At 50.4% G+C, this 21,424-nt stretch overlaps 1 protein-coding gene across 1 annotated transcript; it reads right to left on the bottom strand.

Moving 5' to 3' along the window:
• Positions 1-4,809: 4,809 nt before the first annotated feature.
• Positions 4,810-18,464, bottom strand: APBA3 (amyloid beta precursor protein binding family A member 3). Its single transcript, XM_056867642.1, has 11 exons — positions 18,175-18,464; positions 16,344-17,214; positions 15,293-15,332; positions 13,999-14,144; positions 13,335-13,421; positions 11,836-11,994; positions 10,554-10,742; positions 9,240-9,452; positions 7,438-7,557; positions 7,090-7,230; positions 4,810-4,893 (listed from the first exon to the last, which is right to left on the bottom strand). Exons 1-11 carry the CDS (start codon positions 18,462-18,464, stop codon positions 4,822-4,824), a joined length of 2,328 nt encoding a protein of 775 aa, XP_056723620.1. The 3' UTR covers positions 4,810-4,821.
• Between the last annotated feature and the right edge of the window lie 2,960 nt (positions 18,465-21,424).

Below are 21,424 nucleotides of genomic sequence, written 5' to 3'. Positions count from 1 at the left end.
GCCGCACAAGCGAAGCCGGGGCTGTCCAAATAAGAGTCCTCCCTTGGCGTGTGAAAATGAAAGAACCACAACTACTACCTTTACCTTTTTAACAGAGCGATCCACCATTTCGCATGGATCGTTTTTAACACCACCACCCCTGCCAAGTTTGGGCTGGTTTTTACAAACTTCCTTTTCGGTCACTAGCTCACACCTGTTCACCTGGAGGCTGTCTTGCCTCCGGCCAGCCCAGCAAAACCCTCTACTTGTGAGGCACAATGTATGCTTTGTAATAAAGAAATCTTCTCAGATACATCATGCCTTTTCTCCTTTGGAGCAGCAGCAGAGAGAAGGAAATACAGGCAAGTTGCTGGCCAATAGGAAGATCTTGGTTGTGTGTGTGAGGGGGTCATAAGAACATAAGGAAAGCCCTGCTGGATCAGACCCAGGTCCATCAAGTCCAGCAGTCGGTTCACACAGCGGCCAACCAGGTGCCTCCAGAAAGCCCCACAAACAAGACGGCTGCAGCAGCACCGTCCTGCCTGTGGTCCACAGCACCTAAGATAATGGGCACGCTCCTCTGATCCTGGAGAGAATAGGTATGCATCATAAGTAGTATTCATTTTGACTAGTAGCCACTGATAGCCCCGTCCTCCATAAGAACGTAAGGAAAGCCCTGCTGGATCAGACCCAGGCCCATCAAGTCCAGCAGTCTGTTCACACAGGGGCCAACCAGGTGCCTCCAGGAAGCCCACAAGCAAGACGACTGCAGCAGCACCATCCTGCCTGTGGTCCACAGCACCTAAGATAATGGGCACGCTCCTCTGATCCTGGAGAGAATAGGTATGCATCATAAGTAGTATTCATTTTGACTAGTAGCCACTGATAGCCCCGTCCTCCATAAGAACGTAAGGAAAGCCCTGCTGGATCAGACCAAGGCCCATCAAGTCCAGCAGTCTGTTCACACACAGGGGCCAACCAGATGCCTCTGGGAAGCCCCATAAACAAGACGACTGCAGCAGGATTCTCCTGCCTGTGTTCCACAGCACCTTTTCCAAATTGGGAATATTTAGTAAATGCTTGTTTTGTTCCTGGTAGCTCATGGGGAGCAGGAACTGTGGGTAGACGTGCCTAAGATTCAATAGCAGCCCAGAACAACTACTGAGCGCAAGAATCCGCTTCCTGAGCATTCAATTCCATTGAAAAAATTCAAGCTTGTGAACTTGCGCAGCCGAAAGGTCTGTTGCTCAAGTCCTGCCTCAGTTTACGAGGTGGATTTGGACAAGCAAGTGTGGTGCAGTTGTCAAGAGCGGTGGTTTGGAGTGGGGGTCTCTGATCTGGAGAACCGGGTTTGATTCCCCACTCCTCCACATGCGCAGCGGACTCTGCTCTGGAGAACCAGTCTGGTTTCCCCGCTTTTCCACATGAAGCCAGCTGGGTGACCTTGGGCTAGTCACAGCTCTCTTGGAGCTCTCTCAGCCCCACCGACCTCCCAGGGTGTCTGTTGTGGGGAAGGGAAGGCGATTGTAAGCCAGTTTCATTCTTCCTTAAGTGGTAGAGAAAGTCGGCATATAAAAACCAACTCTTCTTATCTCCTTATCTGCAAAAGGTGTGTGTTTTGTGTGCACGGGGATAATACAGAGCAGCTCAGCGAGTATTACTGGGAGCGTACCTACTAATTGCTCTGAGCGTTTTTAGAATGCTGCTCACCTGGTAGAGGTGACCTTGTTGAGTTCCAAAGGTACACTTCAAAGTGTGTGCATTTCTAAGGCTGTCGAAACCTCAGAAGTCTGAAAAATTGCTGAACGACAATCCCAGGGGCTGGTTTCTGAGCCCTGCCGAACTGTCTCCCTTGAGCAGCGGGCACGTAATCGACTCAGCAAAGAAAGAGGGGGAAATAATCCACGTTTGCATAATAGAATTGCAGGATTAGGGTTAATTTGGAGAGCCAGTGTGGTGTAGTGGTTAAGAGCGGTGGACTCTGATCTGGAGAACTGGGTTTGATTCCTCACTCCTCTACATGAGCGGCGGAGGCTAATCTGGTGAACTGGATTGGTTTCTCCACTCCTACACATGAAGCCGGTTGGGTGACCTTGGGCTAGTCACAGCTCTCTTAGAGCTCTCTCAGCCTCACCTACCTCACAGAGTGTCTATTGTGAGGAGGGGAAGGGAAGGTGATTGTAGGCCGGTTTGAGCCTTAAGTGGTAGTGAAAGCTGGCATATGAAAACCAGCTCCTCCTCCTCTTCTTCTCCCCCCACCCTTTTTGAGATGGGAGGACAACCTGGGCATGCCTTTCAGCTTTAAGGGCTAGTCTTGGCGGCACTGGTAAGAACCAATAGGATGCTGCCCTCTTGGTATTTTCTGTGCCAAAGTGACCCCCTAAACTGTGCAACCCGAATATATTTTGCAAACACATGGGACCCCCCCATTCCTCTACGTTACCCATTTGTAGGGTTGCCAACCTCCAGGTACTAGCTGGAGATCTCCTGCTATTACAACCAATCTCCAGCCAATAGAGATCAGTTCCCCTGGAGAAAATGGCCGCTTTGGCAATTGGACTCTATGGCATTGAAGCCGCTCCCCAAACCCTGCCCACCTCAGGCTCCACCCCAAAAACCACATCCTGGTGGCGAAGAGGGACCTGGCAACACTACCCATTTGCTATCAATCCCTAAGGGCTAGAAGCATGCCCTTTCCAAACCAACCAACCAACCCTCGAGGCAGAGGCCTGGAAACTCTGGACCTTCCAGATTATGTATTGCTCTGGTTCAAAAAGCAATTTGATGCACTTGCCAATAGCTAGGGTTGCCAACCTACAGGTACTAGCTGGAGATCTCCTGCTATTACAACTGATCTCCAGCCAATAGAGATCAGTTCCCCTGGAGAAAATGGCCATTTTGGCAATTGGACTCTAAGGCACTGAAGTTCCCCCCCTCTCCAAACCCTCCCCTCCACAGACTCTGCCCCAAAAACCTCCCGCCGGTGGCGAAGAGGGACCCGGCCACCCTACAAATAGCTGAGGAACGGAAGTACCTTCTCCGTTCATCAGAACCTCGAAAATTCTTACCTGTCCATAACAACACACCCAAGTTCCACAGGACCCAGTTTTCAAAGGCCCTTTATTCTCAGATTGCATTAAGAATCGCAAACTAGTAGGATTCCCTTGGATTTGCGAGAGAGGTAGGCAGGCCTGCGTACGCGCGATGCCTCGCCTTCTCCTGGAGAAGAAAGGCAGGCTTCTAAGGCAGGGAAGCAGCAATCCGTCTCTTCAACAGTCAGGATTTACAGACAATCTGCAGAGCGCGCATTTGGGCGCTGCAGGGCTTGGAGGCATCGTTTGCAAACTGTCAGCACAGGGAAAGAGGGAGCGCCTCTTTCCTAACGGGGCCAGGACCTCCTTGACTGGTCTTGCGTGCATGTAAGGGAAGGTCGTGTATAGGGTTGCCAACCTCCAGGTAGTAGCTGGAGATCTCCCGCTATGGCAACTGATCTCCAGCCCGATAAGAGATCCATTCCCCTGGAGAAAGTGGCCGCTTTGGCAATTGGACTCTATGGCATTGGAGTCCCTCCCCAAACCCCACCCTCCTCAGGCTCCACCCCAAAAACGTCTCTCCCCCATGGGGGCGAAGAGGGACCTGGCAACCCTAGTCTTTCATGACCTGCTTTAAAAACACAACCGAAACAGGATCATCCTAGGTAGGGTTGCCAGGTTCCTCTTCGCCACCGACAGGAGGTTTTTTGGGGGGAGCCTGAGGAGGGCGGGGTTTGGGGAGGGACTTCAGTGCCATAGAGTCCAATGGTCAAAGCGGCCATTTTCTCCAGGGGAACTGATCTCTATTGGCTGGAGACCCGTTGTAATTGCAGGAGATCTCCTGCTAGTACCTGGAGGTTGGCAACCATAGGCCGTGAGTTGTGCCTTAACTTTCCAGAGCGAGAGCTGAGTGTTGAGGATCTCCTACCAAGGCAGTGTGTGCGTTCTGGCTTCAGCGAAGGGAGGGAAGGCCTGACCATCTGCCCACCCTGTGGGATGCCACGAGAAAAAAGAAGATGGGGGGGCAGGAAGAGAAGGGACTTTCCCAAAGCAGTATCTCCCCCCACCCCACACTCCTACTCCAAATCTTGTGTATCCGGCAAACTTTCAAGGTGGCTTTGAATGTCCTTTTGCCTAAAAAAAAAAACCATCCTGAAGCTGGGATATTTGGCTGAAGCTTGAAGCAGTACGGTCTGCCCTACCGTCTTGACGCTCCGCCCTCTCATTTCTCAGCGTGCGGTGGTAGACTGTACCACTTCCGCCAGCAGCAAGTGGAGTGCCATGTGGAGTGCATGTTAAAAAAAAAAAAACACACTCCATGACTGTACAAAGGGAGAGAACTTTTCACCCAAATTAAACAAAATACTAGGGGGTAACGTTAACCAAGTGTGATCCACCCGTCCCCGCTCAACTGCAGCCTGAAGTGGATACAATCCCATCTACCCCCATGTGCTTTTGGGGCCAGCTGCTTCCCCACTCCTGCACATGAAGCCAGCTGGGTGACCTTGGGCTAGTCACAGCTCTCTCAGCCCCACCTCCCTCACAGGGTGTCTGTTGTGGGGAGTGGAAGGGAAGGTGATTGTAAGCCGGTTAGAGTCTCCCTTAAGTGGTAGAGGAAGTCGGCATATAAAAACCAACTCTTCTTTTTTAATGGGTGAAAGACAAACGCCGTCTGCCCCTCGGAGAACTCAAAAAGGCAGGTAGGATTGGGGGAGGGGACTCCATTGCAGAGGCTGGATTTGTGTGCGGGAACACGGGGGGAGGGGACACTGTGTGAAGTGAACACGAGAAACACCCGAGACGTCTCCTTTCAGAGGAATACCGGCTGCTCCTGGCCGGTCAGGAGCCGGTAGGTTGATGCTGGCATGGTCTTGATGTGCACCTGGAAAAAATGGAACCGGTACAATGATTAGGTCAGCTATGAAGGAGCTAGAAAAGATTCTGAAGTGTAAGGATGTGACGCTGTCCACCAAGATTAAGTTAATACAGGCCATCGTGTTCCCTATAACTATGTATGGGTGTGAAAGCTGGACAGTGAAGGAAGCTGATAGGAAGAAAGCAGATGTCTTTGAAATGTGGTGTTGGAGGAGAGGGTTACGGATACGCTGGACTGCCAAAAAACCAAATCAGTGGGTTCTAGATCAAATCACTATTTTGTGACGGGGCATGACAGAAAAACCTTGCGAAGACTTGAGACGACTACTGCTGAAAGTTAAAAGAGAAAGTGCCAAAGCAGGACTACAGCTGAACATCAAGAAGTAATGACTACAGGAGAATTATTCAACTTTAAGGTTGACAATGAGGAAATTGAAATTATTGAAGACTTTCTATTCCTTGGCTCCATCCTCAGCCAAAAGGGAGACTGCAGCCAAGAAATCAGAAGGAGATTGAGACTGGGAAGGGCAGCCATGAAAGAGATAGAAAAGATTCTGAAGTGTAAGGATGTGTCACCGGCAACCAAGATCAATTTAATTCAGGCCATCGTGTTCCCTATTACTATGCATGGGTGTGAAAGCTGGACAATGAAGAAAGCTGATAGGAAGAAAGTAGATTCCTTTGAAATGTGGTGTTGGAGCAGAGTGTTACGGATACCGTGGACTGCCAAAAAACAAATCAGTGGGTTATAGATCAAATCAAGCCTGAACTGACCCTAGTAGCTAAAATGACTAAACTGAGGCTGTCGTATTTTGGTCACATTATAGAATCATAGAATCATAGAGTTGGAAGGGACCACCAGGGCCATCAAGTCCAACCCCCGGCACAATGCAGGAAATTCACAACTACCTCCCCTCTCCACACCCCTAGTGACCAGAAGATGGCCAAGATGCCCTCCCTCTCATCATCTGCCGAAGGTCACAGAATCAGCATTGCTGACAGATGGCCATCTAACCTCTTCTTAAAAACCTCTAGAGAAGGAGAGCTTACCACCTCCCGAGGAAGCTTGTTCCACTGAGGAACCGCTCTGTTAGAAAATTCTTCCCAATGTCTAGACGGAAACTCTTTGGATTTAATTACAACCTGTTGGTTCTGGTCCGACCTTCTTGAGCAACAGAAAACAACTCGGCACCCTCCTCTATATGACAGCCCTTCAAGTACTTGAACATGGTTATCATATCCCCTCTCAGTCTTCTCCTCTTCAGGCTAAACATACCCAGCTCCTTCAATCTTTCCTCATAGGACTTGGTCTCCAGACCCACCATCTTTGTTGCCCTTCTCTGGACACGTTCCAGCTTGTCTACATCTTTCTTAAATTGTGGTGCCCAAAACTGAACACAGTACTCTAGTTGAGGTCTAACCAGACCAGAGTAAAGCGATACCATCACTTCGCGTGATCTGGACACTATACTTCTGTTAATGCAGTCTTTATGAGAAGACGAGAGTCACTGGAAAAGACAATTGTGCTAGGAAAAGTCGAAGGCAGCAGGAAAAGAGGAAGACCCAACAAGAGATGGATGGACTCTATACAGGAGCTCTCAAGGGGCCGGATCCGGCCCACGGGCCTTATGTTTGACACCCCTGGATTATAGCAAGCTGGGGAGGGAGGGAGAGGCTGCAAAGAGTGGTGGGCAAAATGAATTGTAGGGAAATCCCCCCCCCCCGGATTTAATGCTGTCTCAGGCGCTTGAGCAGGCTTAGCCCCCTTCCTTTCCATGCCTCCCGGAGCATGCTGGGTGCTCAGTGGTCTATTAATGAAATTTACAAGGTCGTATTGTCAAAGGATGCAGAGAGCCCACCCTTGTCTACAGGGGTGGTGTCGAGAGAGAAGCCACGTTGAAGCCATGCCCTGTGAGGAGCGGTTATAACGCTTAGGGCTGTTTAGCTTGGAAGGAAGGCGGTTAAGAGGAGACGTAATAGAGGTCTATAAAATTATGTTGTGGCAGTGGCTCAAAGGCAGAACACCTGCTTTGGTTGCAAAAGGTCCCCGGTTCAATCCCGGGCATTTCCGCCTAAAAGGATCTTTTGTAGCAAGCTGATGGGACGACTCTGGACAAAACTGGTTTGGGTGGCCAGTGGTCTGGCTAAATAAGAGGCAACTTCTGCCTTCACTTGTGTCCGGAAGCCGTGAAAACACGCTCACCTCGCTGACGGCCTGCGTGAGGATCTGGATGATCTTCTCGTGTGGCATAGCCACCACGCTCTGCCCGTTGATCTCGATGATGCGGTGCCCGACCCGGATGCCGCCCCGCTCTGCGATCCCGCCACGCATGAGGCTGCAGATCTGGACGGTGGGTGGGGGAGAGAACCACAATATAGCACCTGGTGGCAGGAATGTGTTGGGAGACCTCCCCATAGACTTACTCCCAATAGACAGCCAGTGTGGTGTAATATACAGCCTTAATGGGTGTCACAGAGTTTGCTTTCCCCCCCTAACCTTCCGTAATCAGAAGACACCTTGGCTTACTCACTTGAGCCCCCCAATACTCACAATGCCGTTTTCCACGCAGAATCCCAGAGGGTATTTTGTGTCAGGCCGCCGGACAATGGCCATGGTTACTGGGGGACAGTGCACAACTTTCACGGTCACTTCGGTCTGGTTTTTCAAATCCTGGGAGGGAGACATGATTAGAGACGGCTTAGAAAGGCTACACTTGTGCACTTCACCAGGAAAGATGACGCCGGGGGCCAAAATATCTCCTCCAGTTTACCTACCACCTCATCTGCAAGCATAACCAACATCTTATTAAGTGTACAGAAATTGTGCCAGCGTGGTGTAGTGGTCAAGACCGGTGATCTGGAGAACCGGGTTCGATTCCCCACTCCTCCACATTAGCAGTAGAGGCTAATCTGGTGAACCGGATTTGTTTCCCCACTCCTACACCCGAAGCCAGCTGGGTGACCTTGGGCTAGTCACAGCTCTCTCAGCCCCACCTACCTCACAGGGTGTCTGTTGTGTGGAGGGGAAGGGAAGGAGATTGTAAGCCAATTTGAGTCTCCCTTAAGTGGTAGAGAAAGTCGGTATATAAAAACCAACTCTTCTTCTTAATTAGAAGGAGAAGAAAAAGAAGGAAGAGGAGGAGGAGGGGGAGGAAAAGAAGGAAGAGGAGGAGGAGGGGGAGGAAAAGAAGAAAGAGGAGGAAAAGGAGAAGGAGGAGAAGGAGAAGAGAAGTTGGTTTTTATATGCCAACTTTCTCTACCACTTAAGGAAGAATCAAACAGGTTTACAATCGCCTTCCCTTCCCCTCCCCACAACAGACACCCTGTGAGGTAGGTGGGGCTGAGAGAGTGTGACTAGCCCAGTCACCCAACTGGCTTCATGAGTAGGAGTGGAGAAACCAGCCCGGTTCACCAAATTAGCCTCTGCAGCTCATGGGGAGGGGTGGAGAATCGAACCTGGTTCTCTAGATAAGAGTCCACCGCTCCAAACCACCGCTCTTGACCACTACACCATGTTGTTGAAATTGCTTTAAAGGTCTGTAAGCCACCCTGAGCCTCACCTGGTCGGGGAGGACAGCCTAAAAATCAAATAAATCAAATTAAATCTGTTAAAGACCTAAAAACAATTCTATAGGATGGTGTGTAATGTTTATTGGAAGAGTATAAGAAATGCTAAACTTTGCTTTTAATGATGCACTTTTTGTTTCATGGCTTCTGTCTCTACTAATTGGAAAGGATAACTTGGCCTGGTCCTGAAGTCCTGCCCCACAAACAAAAATCCTGTTCAGCTCACATGAACACATGAAGCTGCCTTATCCTGAATCAGACCCGGTCCATCAAAGTCAGTATTGTCTACACAGACTGGCAGCAGCTCTCCAGGGTCTCAGGCTAGAGGTCTTTCACATCACCTACTTGCCTGGTCCCTTTAGCTGGAGATGCCAGGGATTGAACCTGGGACCTTCTGTGTGCCAAGCAGATGCTCTACCATGGAGCCACAGCCCCTCTCCATGAATCTCCAGGGTCTCAGGCTGAGGACTTCCACATCACCTGCTTGCCTGGTCCCTTTAACTGGAGATGCCGGGGATTGAATCTGGGACCTTCTGCATGCCATGCAGATGCTCTGGCACTGAGCCACAGCCCCTCCCACTGAGCCACAACTCCCTCTTCTGAGATTTCACCAGGCCTTCCAAGTTTACAGTTGTGCCCTCAGATCCCAGAAAGAAAGAGAAGCAGGGCAAGGCTGTTCGGATGCTGAATTCTGCGTCACACATGCTGATTCACACAGGCAATAAATAGTAAGATTTGGACTCTGCTCTAAAGCTGTGAGACCCTTTCTGGGCACAAGCCCCTCACCCGTATGATGTTCTGGCACGTAGCAAGCGGCAACCCCACCAGGCTGGTCCCGTTGACGGACATGATGCGATCCCCGATGCTCAGGCTCCCGGACATCTCCGCTGCTCCCCGGTGCATCAGGTTGGCGATGACCACCGTGGGCAGGATGGAACCCCAACCCGACTCGACAATCACGATCCCCAAGATCTCCCCCTTCTGTTTACGGATGAAGACCTGCGAGGGCAACAGTGCAAGCGTGAAAGGTAGGCCGCAGAGAGAAAGACCAAAACATGAGTTTAAGGAAATGACCTCTTCTAAGACGGGGTGCTGGGAGGGGGGGTCTAGCTATATGGAAGCCAGTGTGGTGCAGTGGTTAGGAGTGGTGGACTCTAATCTGGAGAACCAGGTTTGATTCCCCACTCCTCCACGAGAGTGGTGGATGCTAATCTGGTGAACTGGATTTGTGTCCCCACTCCTCCACATGAAGCCAGCTGGGTGACCTTGGGCTAGTCACAGCTCTCTCAGCCCCACCTCCCTCACAGGGTGTCTGTTGTGGGGAGGGGAAGGGAAGGTGATTGTAAGCTGGCTTGATTCTTCCTTAAGTGGTAGAGAAAGTCGGCATATAAAAACCAACTCCTCCTCTTCCTCTTCTTGGTCACCGGTCAAAAAATATAACTCAGTGTTCTCAATGTTAACAATGTTAAAAAATAGGACTTTCTCATTTTTCAAAAATGTTCATGTTTTGACCAACCGAGTGGTTATTTAACAGACTGCTGCGCTCCACCATGCTGTGATTTTAATAGATGCATCCTTAGTAGGCGGGGGACCTCTTTCTATTGTGACTAAATGAAGGGGGTAAACAATACATGTCATTTGATCGAATGTTCAGCGGTGCCCTTGCAAGGTAGGTGGGGGCTGAGAGAGTTCAGAGAGAACTGTGACTAGCCCAAGGTCACCCAGAGGAGGAGTGGGGAAGTGGGGGAGTGGGGAATCCAGTGGAGGAGTGGGGAATCGAACCCAGTTCTCCAGGTTAGAGTCCGCTGCTCCTGACCACTACACCAGGCAGGTCAGGAAAAGATTCAGAGGTTGAGTGGAGATTTAACCCTGGATCTCCCCAGACCCAGGAGAACCCAGTCAAAGATAGGACATTTTGGAGGACTTTCATTCATAGGGTCGCCATGAGTCGGAAGCGACTTGACGGCACTTAACACACACACACACACTCCCCAGACCGGGTCCGACAAGAGTGTCAAAGATCCATCCAGCAGCGTGGTCAGTCTCAGTGCCCCTATCTCGCCCTCCAGCCCCAGGAGAACATATCTCGCCCGTTCTTACTTCCTTACAGTTCTCTTGCTTGGAGAAGTGAGCCAAATCCCCGTTGAACAGGTCCTCCCCTGTGGCCTGTACATCGTCATCGTCATACCGGCGAGGGCCAACCTGGCTGGGGTCGATGCCGCTCGAACGCAGGAACTGCTGGTATGCCACGCTGAAGGCCTGGCCAATTGCCTGGGCTATCAACTGGGCCTGCATAAGAACATCAGAAAAGCAATGCTAGATTAGACCGAGGTTTATCAAGTCCAGCAGTCTGTTCACACCGTGGCCAACCAGGTGCCTCTAGGAAGCCCTCAAACAAGACCACTGCAGCAGCATTGTCCTGCCTGCATTCCAAAGCACCTAATATAATAGGCTGATCCTGGAAAGAATAGGTATGCATCATGACTAGTATCCATTTTGGCTAGTAGCCATTGATAAGGCCATGCTGGATCAGACCAAGGCCCATCAAGCCAAGCAGTCTGTTCACACAGCGCCCAACCAGGTGCCTCTAGGAAGCCCACAGACAAGACGACTGCAGCAGCATTGTCCTGAATGCGTTCCACAGCACCTAATATAATAGGCATGCTCCTCTGATACCGGAGAGAACAGGACAGAAAGATGGAAGAGATGGGACAGAAAGACACAAAAATTAGAGACAGTTTCAGAATGGGTTTATGGCCCTAGAAGAGACCCTCACACCCTGAACAAGAAGGGGCAGATGAATGTACGTTTTGGGGTGGGAAGGAGAGAAGGAACAGGAAAAAGGGGAGAGGCCATGGGGCACGTTCAGGAAAGGGAGGGAGAAAATATTGGGAGAGGGGGAAATGGGAGGCCTCCCACAAGTCCTTGTGGGTTCCCAGCGACAGGCCAGGAACCATCTAGCTGCATCTCCTACCTGCTGCTGTGTTACCTATGCTGAACGGAAGATGTTGTCGCTTGCCTGCCTTCACACTTGTAAGCGTATGTTAGGAAGCCATTTTTGTTATTTTTATTGCACCTGCTTATTCTTGCCTTATGCTTAATCCTGAACCTATTCTTTAATCTTTTCAATGAAGCCTGTTGCTTTTATTGGCATGTTATAATGTGTGTGTAAGAGTCCAAACCCAGTCTTGGTCAAACTATTGGCAGGAGATTTATTTCCAGATCCCAGGTTTGGGAACAGAGGAACCAAACCATCCTTGCAAAGTCCCCTGTCTAACTCTATTCTCCATGGAATGGTCTTTACAAACACTGTGTGGGCCTCTGCGTGCATGAACACATAACCCACTTAGCTCACTGTTCCCCCACCCACCCCAAAGCTCACATCAGTTGAGTGGAAGACATGGCAGATCATTTTGTAGAGCTGCTTCTCCGCAGAAGTGTCTGCCTGGCGAGGTAGCTTCCTCCGGGCCATGAGCACCACGATATTGCCAATGTCGGCTATGTATGAGATGGTGGCGAGGGGGTGGTCCATCATGGCTTCCTGTGGGGAAAGGGGAAAGAAAGAACATAAAGAACTTAAGAAAGGCCCTGCTGGATCAGACCACGGCCCCTCAAGTCCAGCAGTCTGTTCACACGGCAGCTAACCAGGTGCCTCTAGGAAGCCCTCAAACAAGACCACTGCAGCAGCAATATCCTGCCTACGTTCCCCGGCATCTAATATAATAGGCCTGCTCCTCTGATCCTGGAGATAACAGGGATGCATCATGACTAGTATCCATTTGGACTAGTAGCCATGGATAGCCCTCCATGAACATGTCCACTCCCCTCTTAAAGCCTTCCAAGTTGGCAGCCATCACCACCTCCCAGCTACCTCCGTCCTTTCCTTCAAATCCCTCCTCAAAACCCATCTTTGCCACAACCCTTTATTCTATTTTCCCTTACTGAAACTCAACCTAAATATTTGGAAGGCACACACTATCCTCCCTCCCTTTTCTCAAATTTTAGATCGTAAGTTCCTTGGGCCAGGAACCCACCTTCTTGTACTGTGCCATGCATGTTACCAGCCTTATACAAATAAATTAACTACTTGAACAAAAATGCTGCTTCCTGGTTAGGTTGAAGGTCAGTGTGGAAGGCTTGGAGGAGGCCTAAGTCTTATGGTTGCCAACCTCCAGGTACTAGCTGGGGATCTCCCACTATTACAACTGATCTCCAGGCGACAGAGATCAGTTCCCCTGGAGAAAATGGCCGCTTTGGCAAATAGACTCTATGGCATTGAAGTCCCTCTCCTCTCCAAGCCCCACCTTCCTCAGGCTCCACTCCCAAAATCTCCAGGTATTTTCCAGCCTGCAGCTGGCAACCCAAAAGATACTAGGGACATGGTCTCTTTGGGATGGATCTTTGTTGTACGCCTTCACCGAATGTGGTTGGGTTTTGTAGTGTCTGGTACTGAAGTTTGCAAATGTAATTTTGTACATGTGGCTGTTTAATTTTTAAAAGACATGGCCGGTGCCTTTCAAAAAGTTTAAACAACGCTGTATATAACAAATTACATTTTCAAAATTCCAACTGATCCCTCCAATCAAGAGGTGGCACTAGGGTTGCCAACCAGGTACTAGCTGGAGATCTCTTGCTATTACAACAGATCTCCCACTACTACAACTGATCTCCAGGCGACAGGTGATCAGTTCCCCTGGAGAAAAATGGCCACTTTGGAAGGCGGGCCCCATGGCACTGAAGTCCCTCCCCAAACCCCACCCTCCTCGGGCTCCACTCTAAAAACCTCCCACCGGTGGCAAAGAGGGACCTGGTAACCCTAGTAAGTCTTCGGGAAGCAACGTTCTGTTTTGCGGGAAGGCAAGGGAACTGCCGGAGACGCACCTGAGAGTCAGCCGTGAGAACTTTAATCCTCTGCGTGGAGACAAAGAGGTCCACTTCCGTCATGGGCTGAGATTCTCCGTCTGGAGCCTGTTGGCAGAACAGAAAATTACTCAGAAATGGATCAGGTACAGGTGACAGGGTTTGAGCCGGACCCCAGGAAGGCTGCTTGCAATAGAGGAAAGCGGAATGAATCTGTGAGATCTGACTCCCTGGATTTCTGTGACTCTAGAAGAAGAAGAGTTGGTTTTTTATATGCCGACTTTCTCTACCACTTAAGGGAGAATCAAACTGGTTTACAATCACTGCCCCCTCCCCACAATAGACACCCTGTGAGGTAGGTGGGGCCGAGAGAGTTCTAAGAAAGCTGTGACTAGCCCAAGGTCACCCAGCTGGCTTCATGTGTAGGAGTGGGGAAACCAACCTGGTTCACCAGATTAGCCGCCGCCGCTCATGTGGAGGAGTGGGGAATCAAACCCAATTCTCCAGATCAGACTCCACCGCTCCAAACCACTGCTCTTAACCACTACACCACGCTGGCAACCATCTTTCGCAGACAAAATCTACAGTGCGTTCCAGAGTACATCAGTGGTGTGCTTGGCTGTGCAGTGGAGCCAAGGGAGAGATGCCCCTTTGAGCAAAGTATTCCCCCTGCTGCCGGCCTTACCTTTATCCTGTCCACAGCTTCCTGGGCCTGGGCCATTCGGATATTGGTGGGAGGGGTCCTCTCTGAGATCAGCTGGGTGGAGCCCAGGTACTTGGCCCCAAAGATGACTCCATCGAGTAGATCCTCAGGCTCACAGGGACCTGGTACTGAGAAAGCCGCGCAGGCCTGTTTTAGTAACGCAGTAACAAAAGCAGGTGCTCGGGGCATCCGCCATTTTGGCCCAACCCCACTCAACTTTAAAAAGGAAGGGGGCAGAAAGGCACAATACACATTTTATTGGGGGGGGGGGAAGAAAGGCAAACAGATTTTTGGGTAAGCCATTCTCTCTGAGTAGAAGAAGAGTTGGTTTTTATACCCCGCTTTTCTCTACCTTATAAGGAGTCTCAAAGCAGCTTACAAACACATAAGAACATAAGAAAAGCCCTGCTGGATCAGACCCAGGCCCATCAAGTCCAGCAGTCTGTTCCCACAGTGGCCAACCAGGTGCCTCTAGGAAGCCCCCAAACAAGGCAACTGCAGCAGATTTATCCTGCCTGCGTTCCACAGCACCTAATATAATAGGCCTGCTCCTCTGATCCTGGAGAGCATAGGGATGCATCATGGCTAGTATTCATTTTGACTAGTAGCCATTGGTAGCCCCATCCTCCAGAAGAACATAAGAAAGTCCATGCTGGATCTGACCAAGGCCCATCAAGTCCAGCAGTCTGTTCACGCAGTGGCCAACCAGGGGCCTCCAGGAAGCCCCACAAACAAGACGACTGCAGCAGCATTGTCCTGCCTGTGTTCCACAGCGCCTAAGATAACAGGCATGCTCCTCTGATCCTGGAGAAAATAGGTATGCATCATGACTAGTAACCAGTTTAACTAATAGCAATGAATACCCCTTTCCTCCATGCACATGTCCACTCCCCTCTTAAAGCCTTCCAAGTTGGCAGCCATCACCACATTTTGGGGCAGGGAGTTCCACAACATAACTAAGCGTTTGTGTGAAGAAATACTTCCTTTTATCTGTCTTGAATCTCTCACCCTCCAGCTTCAGCAGATGATCCCATGTTCTAGTATTATGGGAGAGGGAGAAAAACACCTTCCCTTCCTCTTCGCACAACAGACACCCTGTGAGGTAGGAGAGGCTTAGAGAGCTCTAAAAGAACCGTGGGGGGGGGGTAGGTGAGAAGGAACGCAAAATCTCCTTTTTCCAAATTGGCTGCTGGCTTCACACTGGCTAGACGTCACTCCCCGAGTTCCCTTGCTTGCACTCAGCTCCTGCCCCTGGGAAACAAAATTCCTCACTCACCTTCCTTGTAAGCCGGGAAGGAAGACAGATCAGCTTTATTCTGATAAAAATGAAAGAAAGAAGAAGAAAAAAGAAAGTGTTGGTGCCAAACAACACTGGGGAGAGACATGCCTTCAGTTTAGGAGTGGGGCAGGGGACTGACACCCCAAATTGTGAATCAAAGGGGGTTTCAACAACATCATTAGTCAAGAGTATGCCATTGGGATGGGAACAGTGGAGTCTGTGGGACGGGAGGGAGGAGTCTATGGCTTTATACCATGCCGAGGTCCCACCCCTCCCCAAACCCCGCCCTCTTCAGGCTCCTCCCCCAAACTCTCCAGGTATTTCACCCCTAGCGCCCCTGCTCCCTCAAGCGATTTTCGTTCTCCCTTGCTGCTCCTTAGGGTCAACAGATTTTTATTACAGCATTGCCATTCTAAGAATACTTGATAAAATCGTCCACAGTTCACAATTGTGATTAATTTGCAACACAAAAATACAAATCCATCAAGTTAGATTTTAGTTATCCCCCTAATTAAAAATTAGACCCATCCTTGAGGAAACCTTTGAAAGGCGGACTTTAAAAGCTATTGCACAGAACCTAGCTGCGGCTAAGGTAACCTGTTCTGCTCCTTAGGATCAGAACCCCCCTCATGGAACCTCTGCATGGGGCCTCCCCACACCCTTCCTGCCTTCAAATCTTTCCCCCTCCCCTCCTCAAATGAAACCTAGCTGGTATGAACATCGATCCTTCCCTACTTCTTCCCCTTTGGTGACTAGGGTTGCCAACCTCCAGGTACTAGCTGGAGATCTCTTGCTATTAGAACTGATCTCCAGCCGACAAAGATCAGTTCCCGCTTCGGCAATTGGACTCTAGGGCACTGAAGTCCCAAACCCCGCCCTCCTCAGGCTCCGCCCCAAAAGCCTCCCACCGGTGGTAAAGAGGGACCTGGCAACCCTATTGGCGACTGGAGGCCTCTCAGGGCAGGGGATCGGCAAAGCACAGTGCCTGTTAAGGGCCGATGCCAACACAAAGACGGCAGCCTGCTGGAAGACGTTGCAAGATACTCACAGCCTCGTCTACAGGGGGAGGCGGCTCTCCACTGCGGCTGGAACCTTCAGCCACCACTCTCCATCCTGGCTCCGGGGAGCCCTCGCGGCTGTTGGCCCCCCGACTCGAACCCAAGATATTGGGGTCTTCAGGACCGGCAGCCCCACTCGCAAAACTCTGACAGGAGCCTTTCGTCCCCAGCTGGTCCAAGCTCTGAAGGGTTGGATCTGGAGGCCCGTCAGGCCACGCTGGCATCTCCTGTGCACCAGTTTTTCCTTTGCCCCGTGCCACCTGGCAGCTCGTCCCTGCCACCACGCTGGAGCATGCCAGCAGCGTCTGGTGGTCATTCTGCTCGGCGGGGGGTCCCTCTTCATAGCGCAAGAGGCTCAGGAGGTCCTCCCGATTGGCCTCGACCGAAAGCAGCCCATGGCTACCCCGGCCCCGCCACTCACGGGTGGGTCGCAGGAACCGGTGGGACGCTGCTCCCAAGTTGCGCCTCATGGCAAGATGCAGCGGGCAGGGCGCGCATTCCCCCTGCAGTCCCCTGCACTCGGTCCGGGCAGCAGGGCTGAGCAGCGGGCCCCTCTCGTCTGCAAAAGCCTGGCCCTCCTCCCCGTCCGAGGTAGGCAGATCGTCTTTTGAATTGGGCGAGCCGTCATGGAAACCGGGGCCGAGTCTTTGGAGCTGGGCCAGCAGGTCTTGGAGCTGGCTCTGGTCAGCCTCTGGGCAGTCTTCTCTCCCCCCGCCCTCTAAATCCATGAGCTGGTCAGCACCAGGTGGGGCCTGAGGCCTACCCCCCGCCTCCAAGTCCTGGCCCGTATTCCTGGCCCAGCTTGTGCTGTCCTCCAAGACCACAGCGTCAGCAGGCTCTCCCACCGCTCCCACCATGTTCCTGTGGCAGCAAAGAAGAAGAAAAGTTGGTTTTTTATATGCCGACTTTCTCTGGCACTTAAGAAACAATCAAACTGGCTTACAATCACCTTCCCTTCCCCTCCCCACAACAGACACCCTGTGAGGTAGGTGGGGCTGAGAGAGTTCAGAGAGAACTGTGACTGGCCCAAGGTCACCCAGCTGGCTTCTTGTGGAGGAGTGGGGAAACTAACCCAGTTCACCAGATTAGCCTCCGCCACTCATGTGGAGGTGTGGGGAATCAAACCTGGTTCTCCAGATTAGCGTCCACCGCTCCAAATCACATCACCGCTCTTAACCTCTACACAAACACAAAAGATTGGGGGTGGGGGGGGGAATCAACAGAGATAGGGTTAGTACTGAAAGAGACAGACTTGGAAAACCAATCGCAAGAAGCCGCAAGATCTGTGTTTAAGGGCCCACAAGTTGGTCTTTGCAAGCACAAATCACGGATCCATATGGTAGCCATTCATCCCGGTTCGCTTGTTCTTTTAACAGGACAATCCTCTCGTTGGAATTATCTGGCCCGTGTTCTGCATCAAAATGCTAACAGACATCATAAATTCAGCTTTTCTACCCAGAGGAACATGGGGTTGGACAGGGAGGGATGATGCTTGGGTTTCAGACCGTTCTACAGGGCCAGAGACAGAAATGGCCTGCTTTCTCCTCATAGTCCTACCCATTCCTATTTGTCTGTACTACAGTCTGCCTGGCTACTCACAGTAGCATGGCAGCAATTGAGGTAGCCAGGCAGTACACAGTGGGGTATAATGTCATAGAATCCACCCTCCAAAGCTGCCATTTTCTCCAGGGGAACTGATCCCTGTCGTTTGGAGATCAGTTATAATTCCAGGAGATCTCCAGGCATCAACCCTAGAGAGAGGGGGAAGAGAGAGAGAAAATGAACAAACCATTAAGGGAAAGGTGATTTATTTGAATTTACCTGGAGCCCTCTTCTTTAGTTCTCTGGGGACTGGCGTTTTGGGGGTCTGAGAACCAGCTGGGCCCCTCCATGCTGTCTGGATCTTTCTGTGTCTCGGGATCACAGAGCCTGGATTCCCCACTGCCGGTCCCGGGAACATCCGGCAGGCCTCCAAGCTGTTGCGGGACGGAGTAAACGTCTTCTCCCGAGTTGGGCGGTGGAGTCATGTTCTCCTCTAAATCCATGGGAGGAGCCTCCAGGGTCTTGGTTGGCGCTTCAGGCCCTGAGACCATCTCTGTCTGGATGTCCATGGCGGTCCCGATCTTTCGGCCAGTTGGAGACAAGGACAACCCTACACTTGAAAATAAAAATACTTGATTATTTCGGACTTGGAGCAGAAAATGTCGGCGCTGGTCTCTTTAGAAGCAATCAGCCTACCCCACAGGGTTGTTCTGAGGATAAAATGGATTGGTCTCATGGGAGTGCCAGCCATTCCAGATTACTCAGAAGAAAGCAGGTACCTACATAAAGAACAACTGAGAACAGAATTTGGTACTGGGCACAGAAATTGTGAAACTCCCTGCCCAGGATATGGCGATGGCTGCCAACTCAGAAGGCTTTAAGAGGGGAGTGGACATGTTCATGGAGGAGAGGGCTATCCATGGCTACTAGTCAAAATGGATACTGGTCATGATGTACACCTATTCTCTCCAGTTATCATAGGAGTAGGAATATTATATTTGGTGCTGTGGAACACAGGCAGGATGCAGCATGGTGTAGTGGCTAAGAGCGGTGGTTTGGAGCGGTAGACTCTAATCTGGCGAAGCATGTTGGTTTCCCCACTCCTACACATGAAGCCAGCTGGATGACCTTGGGCTAGTCACAGCTCTCTTGGAGCTCTCACAGCCCCACCTACCTCCCAGGGTGTCTGTTGTGGGGAGGGGAAGGGAAGGTGATTGTAAGCCGACTTGATTCTTCCTAAAGTGGTAAGAGAAAGTCGGCATATAAAAAGTCGGCATATAAAAACTAACTCTTCTTGTTGTTTGTGGGGCTTCCTAGAGGCACCTGGTTGGCCCCTGTGTGAACTGCTGGACTTGATGGGCCTCGGTCTGATCCAGCAGGGCTTTTCTTATGTTCATAAAACTTACTTGTTAAAAGAGTATGAAATCATAAGATACGGGCAGGCCTTGGTGAAATCAGAAGCCAAAAGGCTAAAATGACCTCTGGGGGGAGGGGAGAGGGGGATTCGCCACATACCCTCTTGCATTCCCCTTAAGGGAGCCGAGGGGGCCGTTTCTCAATAATGAAGGCAAAGAAACAATGGGTGCAAGGGAAATGACCCTTTAATATTGGGACTTTACACCATCTCTTATTGTTTTGTCAGCACTGGTCAGCTCCTCGGTTGCGTTGGATCACCCCAATATTGTCTAAATACAAACTTCCCTTGGAGTCCTGGGTGATATCCCACATAATGGGAGATATTCATCCTGATATCACTAGTTCTGTTGCAAGATTTTTGGCGGAGGTGATGTCGCTCAAACGTCAAAACAAAACAAGCACGTAAACTACGAGTTGAATGTTGAAACAGATTTTGTGATTTCAATGAGACTGGTTCAGGGGGAATATATTGCTATGGTATTAGTGATGCTATGTTTAGTAATTGTTTCTACTGTGTTTTAACCTTAAGTATACATTGGGTGTTGTAAATTGATTATGTGTTGTTGTATTATGTATTATTGTTATGGTTAAGCTCAAGACCTTTGGTCAAAGGAGCTAGTAAATAAATGGAATGGAATAACTTTTGTAACCCCCAACCCGTTCCGGGTAAGGCTCCTTCAGGAGGTAATCTGTCAGATTCGACTTCAGCATCCCGTGAAAGCAATAAAGCAAATGTCAATAAGGCACACAATGGACAAGGGTCAAAAACTTCAGTCTATTTTATGCTGATGGCAAGCAAGAAAGATTCAGCAGGAAGAAGAGTTGGTTTTTTATATGCCGACTTTCTCTACCACTTAAGGCAGAATCAAACCGGCTTACAACCGCCTTCCCTTCCGCTCCCCACAACAGACACCCTGTGAGGTAGGTGGGGCTGAGAGAGCTGTGACTGGCCCAGCAGGCTTCATGTGCAGGAGTAGGGAAACCAACCAGGTTCACCAGATTAGCGTCCGCCGCTCATGTGGAGGAGTGGGGAATTAAACCCGGTTCTCCCGATCAGAGTCCACCGCTCCAAACCACCACTCTTAACCACTACACCACGCTGGCTTTAACTCCCCCTCTCCCCACTCCTCCAGGTGGGGCCTGGAGATCTGGAATTACAACTGATCTCCAGGCGACCAGAGATCAGTTCCCCGGGAGAAAATGACACTTTGCAGGGTGGAGTCTATGGCATTATACCCCAGCAAGGTCCTTCCCCACCCAAACTTCATTCTCCTTAGGCTCCACCCCCTAAATCTGCAGAATTTCCCAACTTGACCACCCTCGATCTGAGTGGGGCCCAACCAAGTGACATTTATGTGATATCCAGCCCTTGTAACAATGAGTTCAACACCCCCCCCTGCTCTAACCACTACTCACTCTCACTGGTGTCAAGCTCTATTTTAGCAGCCCAAACCAAGCTTTACTGGCAGAAAACAGCGAAGACTTGAAATGACTACTGCTGAAAGCTAAAGGAGAAAGTGCCAAAGCCGGACTACAGCTGAACATCCAGAAGACAAAAGTAACGACTACAGGCAAATTACTCAACTTTAAGGTTCACAATGAGGAAACTGAAGTTGTTGAAGACTTTCTATTCCTTGGCTCCATCCTCAACCAAAAGGGAGACTGCAGCCAAGAAACCAGAAGGAGGTTGAGACTGGGAAGGGCAGCCACGAAGGAGCTAGAAAAGATTCTGGAGTGTAAGGATGTGTCACCGGCAACCAAGATCAAGTTAATTCATGCCATCGTATTCCCTGTTACTATGCATGGGTGTGAAAGCCGGACAATGATAGGAAGAAAGTAGATTCCTTTGAAATGTGGTGTTGGAGGAGAGTGTTACGGATACCCTGGACGGCCAAAAAACCAAATCAGTCGGTTCTAGAGCAAATCAAGCCTGAACTGACCCTAGCAGCTAAAATGACTCAACTGAGGCTGTCGTATTATGAGAAGACGAGAGTCACTGGAAAAGACAACCGTGCTAGGAAAAGTTGAGGGCAGCAGGAAAAGAGGAAGACCCAACAAGAGATGGATGGACTCTATACAGGAAGCCACGGCCCTCAGTTTGCAAGACCTGAGC

This window comes from Euleptes europaea, chromosome 2 (assembly GCF_029931775.1).
Source record: "Euleptes europaea isolate rEulEur1 chromosome 2, rEulEur1.hap1, whole genome shotgun sequence".
Classification (NCBI taxonomy): domain Eukaryota; kingdom Metazoa; phylum Chordata; class Lepidosauria; order Squamata; family Sphaerodactylidae; genus Euleptes; species Euleptes europaea.
The sequence above is the reverse complement of the archived record's forward strand: the minus strand, read 5'-3'. Positions and strand labels throughout refer to the sequence as shown.